At 46.4% G+C, this 4,995-nt stretch overlaps 1 protein-coding gene across 1 annotated transcript in view; it reads right to left on the minus strand.

Moving 5' to 3' along the window:
- Positions 1-77: 77 nt before the first annotated feature.
- LOC119307944 (OBERON-like protein) overlaps positions 78-4,995 on the minus strand; it is a 10,578-nt gene continuing 5,660 nt past the window's right edge. Inside the window, exon 3 of the mRNA XM_037584044.1 lies at positions 78-907. Within this exon, the coding sequence (XP_037439941.1) occupies positions 291-907 (617 nt within the window). The 3' untranslated portion in view covers positions 78-290. The remainder of the gene's footprint in view (positions 908-4,995) is intronic.

Consider the following 4,995-nt stretch of genomic DNA (forward strand, 5'->3'; position numbering starts at 1 on the left):
CTCCTGCGCTTCCTATTGAATGCAAAAATAGTGAATAGATCTATCAGCGTTTGTTTCCTTCAGCTATTTCCCATCAGTTGCATCAAACTTTTAACAATGAATAGATCCTCTTATAAAGTAATAACGAAATTAAAATATGTAGCATATCCCGATATCTCCAACAACATTAATATTTGATTTTCCAAGGGAGGCACCGCCCATTATACTCCTATAACACATCACACTGAAGTCACATACATTAGCACAATAACACAACAATGTAATCCCAGATCTGAAGTGCACTGCTGCTCTTATTTTGAATGCGCCTCCGACTTTGTCGGCATGGTACGAACGTTCTTGAGAAGGTCCTGAATTTTGGACAGCATCAGCGCCTGAGAGGGAGCCTGAGAGGAATCACCAGGCACGCTGCTGCTCGCCTGCGGGGGCCTATGGCCGTCCTGAAGCTTTATTTTCTCAAAAAGAAACTGCTTCTCTGCCTCCGCTTCCTCCAGGCGCCGCTTGAGGTAGAGGCTAGCGTAGTCCTGCTCAGCCCTCTCAGATTTGGCAAGCGCGATGCTCTGGAGCCTCTCAGCCTCCTGGCGGGCCTCACTTGCCTTGAGCTGGAACATCTCAGCCTCGGCCTGTTTCAGCCGAACAATGCTCTCGAGCTCCTCCACCTGCTGCTTCTTCCGCAGCCTCTCGGCCTTGAACTCCTGAACTTGTCTGGCCTTCTCATCAAGCTCACGGTCACAGGCCTCCACAGCGGTGCGAGCCTTTTTGTACAGGCCCATCTTCTCTTCAGCAACAAGCTCCATCTTTCTGACAGCTTCTTGGACTACCTCTGCAATACGATTACATGCCTCCTGGGGAGTGATCAAGCGTCCCGATTCTTCATTTTCAGAGCTCTTTGGGGAATCCATCTCAAGCTCTGTGAAAACATAAGCATAGTACAGCATCCATCCGTCAGTTACTAAGCAGCCAAAATAAAGCATTTATCAGTCAGTTCATTCCTAAGCAGCCAAACGAACTGCATATGGTAACAACCGTGTTACTAACAGACTCGAATGACTAATCAACTTAATCATGACATGCAAAATGAATAAAATAGGCATGATCGGTACTGAGCTCAGACAAAGGACAAGCAGAATCCAGCCAACCAATTTTAAACACATGTACAAAGGGAGCATCTAGAGTCTATAAAACTATGTGCTTGCTAGAACTTCTAAAGATTTTGGTACTATGACCTGTTGGGGATTATTGTAATTTGTAACTGTCGAAGGAAACCAAGTAGTGATGACAACCGTGTTATAAAGAGACTCAGATGACTAATTGACTTAAATGTGACATGGAAATGAATAAAGTAGGCATAATTGACACTGAGCTCAGGCAAAACACATGTAGAGTTCAGCCAACCAATTTATACACTTGTAAAAAGGGAATGCCTTGCCTCTAGAAAGCTATGTGTTTGCTAGAAATTTGTTAAATTCCAGCGCTATGACCTTTGGTTAGGATTATTGTAGTTTGTAACTGTGAGGGAGATAACTGGTTGACTGCTATTGTACTTGTAATGAGATCGAGCAAGTCCTAGAGGAATAGGAATTCAGGGAGATAACTTCGGTATTAAATAATCCTTCCCTGACAAGAATATCTAAACTTTCTACATCTTAAACTTTCCAGGAGCTGCTCATAGAAATGATTTTCATTTAGACTTGTGTGTAAAATCAATACAAATGGGTTGCTGAAACCTTTAAATTAAGTTATAGCAGTTAAATGGTAACAGGTCTCCAGGACAAAGGTACCAAAATGGATTAAATTGGAAGAAAAAAAATGAATGAAACGATACTAGCTCTTTCTTTCACCATGTAATCATGTGATGACTGATGATTGATGAATGTGTCTCAAATTCTTGTCTGACATCAATAGCAAATGACCTCATTTAATTTAGTTATGGAGTCTCTCCATCCTACCAAAAATCAACAGCTTGACAGCACAACTTAAGAAATAATATGGGTTGGATTATATAGCATAAAATGAGTGAAGCACTCGCATTTTAAACAACGCATAAATGAGTTGAGCCGTAGCTTAGTGAAGAAACTGGAAACCGTCAGTAGTCCCGATAGGGTGGTGCACGTGACCGGAAGTATCAGAAGGGATCGTGCTTGCACACAAAGCGTTTACCCAGGTTCGGGTCCTCATGGTAGAGGTAATACCCTGCTCCTGCTTGGATTTGATTGATGTATGGGTCACCTCGTAATGGTGTTCATGTCTATCAAGACTAAGGTTGAAGATGGTAAAAGTATCTCTAGCTACCCACGGCAGTGTTGGTGCATATCGCTCCATCAACTACGCCTCGCACCCGCACCTTCCCTTGGCACTTGGTGCTTGTCTAGATGCAACCTCGTCTTCTCCACGGGCTTCTGCAGACAATACTGGTCATACTACACCGCCTCATCTAGCAGCAGGTGTTGGTGGCAACTCCTCTCCTAGTGCTGCTAAGTCGACTACTTCAGTTGTGTCCTTCACTGTGCAGGAGATTATGCGACTTCGTGACCTGCTGATTGCCTCCGGCTCTCCATTTCTGGGCGCACCAAAGTCAACCTCTATAGTTGAGCCCCTGACTGAGCAGGAGATTGCACAACTTCAATGCCTTCTAGCTGCATCTTCTGGTTCTGCATCAAGAGGTTCAGTTGGTTCTGCTACCAACTCTTCTGGCATTGTGAGACCACCTTCTACACAGGCAGGTACATCTTCGTGGATTCTTGATACTGGAGCATCTTTTCATATGACTCATGATTCATCCACTCTGTCCTCTATTCGACCTCTCGATTCTCCTGTTCATGTTCTTACTACAAATGGTACCTCCCTCCTAGTTAATGGCCGAGGTATTCTTAGCACTTCGTCTTTTCATGTTGCTCATGTTCCTCGACTTACCATGCAACTCATTTTTGATGGTCAGATTGTTGACTCGTTACAGGGTCATTCTCAACTTTGGCTCATGTCTTGTTCAGGATCATCACACTGGTGGTCTCCTTGATGCTGGCCCCCAGCATCCTTCACTGCCACCACCGCCAGTCTCTCCTCCTCGGTTGCCTGTCTACCAGCTCTTTTCAGCAGTGGCATCATCGCCTTGGTCACTTGTGTGGCTCTCGGCTCTCATCCTTAGTTTGACGTGGTCTTCTCCGACCCGTCTCTGGCGATGTGTCTTTAGACTGTAAGGGTTGTCGGCTTGGTAAACAGGTCCAGTTAACTTATCCTCGTAGCGAGATTGTGTCTCAGCGTCCTTTCAACCTTGTTCACTCTGATGTATGGAGTCTAGCTCCTTTTGCCTCGAAAGGAGACCATCGTTACTATATTATCTTTATAGATGATTTCTCTTGACATACCTGGATATATTTTATGTCTTCTCGTAGTGAGGTTATATCTATATACAAGTGTTTTACTGCCATGGTTCACACTCAGTTCTCTACGCCTATTCATGTGTCCCGTGTTGACTTTGTTGGAGAGTATATCTCCAAGACGTTGATTGGAGTCCTTGTTCTGCAGGGTACTCTTGCTCAATTCTCTTGTCAATGGTGTGGCTGAGTGCAAGCATCGTCGCCTTCTTGAGACGGCTTGTGTGTTGATGATTGCCACCTCTCTTCCGCCTCACTTTTGGAAAGTGAGGCTGACTCCACTTCCACCTATCTCAGCAACATTCGACCACCCTCTACTCTGCAGGGTTGCATCCTTTCGAAAGTCTTTTTTATCGTTCTCCGGATTATTAGGCACTCCGTTTGTTTGGTTGTGTTTGCTATGTTGTTCTTGCCCCCCGTAAACGCACCAAACTGACCACTCAATCTATCGAGTGTCTCTTCTTAGGATAGAGTGATGAGCATAAGGGCTATCCTTGTTGGGATCATGTCAATCATCGAATGCGTATTTCTCGAGATGTGACTTTCATTGAGTCTTGTCCCTTCTACCAGCATCCATCTTCCTCAACCTTTTCACTCAAGGATATATCTTTTCTCACTTTTCTTGACACGCCTATCACTCCTGTTGAGCCCTTGTCCACCCATCTCACTGCTCATGCTTCTCCGATTGTTGCAGATCCAGTGCCACCATGTCCTATGGTTTCCTCACCTCGCTTATCCCAGGATTTTGCACCATCATCCCCAATGCCTTCCCCATCTCCATCACCTTAGTCTATCCCGGTGATTCCTCCCCGTATTGTTCCTTTTTTCCTCATTATTATACACATCGTCCACGTGTTGTGGATGAGTCTACTTCTGGTGTGCCATCTTCCTTGTCTATGGTTTTTCTGGCACTATTGTCCTTGGGCCAACTTCTTATCGTGATGTTGATGTTCATCCCAAATGGCAGCTTGCGATGGCCGAGGAGATTGCTACTCTTGAGCGCACCAACACATGGGATCTTGTTTCTCTTCCTCGCGTGTTCGTCTCACCACTTGTAAGTGGGTCTACAAGGTCAAGACGCTTTGATGGTTCCTTGAGCACTATAAAGCTCGTCTTGTGGCTCGGCTTTCAGCAGGAGCATGGTCGTGATTGCCGGGGGGGATGACCCCGGGTAGTCCCAAAGCGGCGAGCCGAGCTGGCGGCCCGCCTGCCTTGGCCGGCTGCTCCAGCCGGCTGCTCCAGCCGGCCAACTGCCTGAAGTCAACTGCCACGTCCCGTCAGACCTGCGCGGACGATACGGCCATGCTCTACAGGAGCACTATTGATGAATAGCAGACATTGTACGTACGTCATGTGTCATCTTAAATAGTATTTGTTAGGCTGCCTGGGCCATCCCTTGCCCCCTGGGCACCAGTTTATAAGGTGCACTAGCGAGCCTCCCATGGCAAGGGCTCACGCACGCTCAATTTCTCTCCTTCCCGATCGATCTCCTCTAGCTAGAGACAGCCAACTAGAGGCTCACAGGGAGACTTTCTCCATGGAACCCAAACAGCTCAAGGAGCAACCATGTACCACCCTATAGGAGATCTAGGACTTTCCGTCTCGCCCAGCCCGCTCCCGCGAG

Source organism: Triticum dicoccoides, chromosome 5B, assembly GCF_002162155.2.
Source record: "Triticum dicoccoides isolate Atlit2015 ecotype Zavitan chromosome 5B, WEW_v2.0, whole genome shotgun sequence".
Lineage (NCBI taxonomy): Eukaryota > Viridiplantae > Streptophyta > Magnoliopsida > Poales > Poaceae > Triticum > Triticum dicoccoides.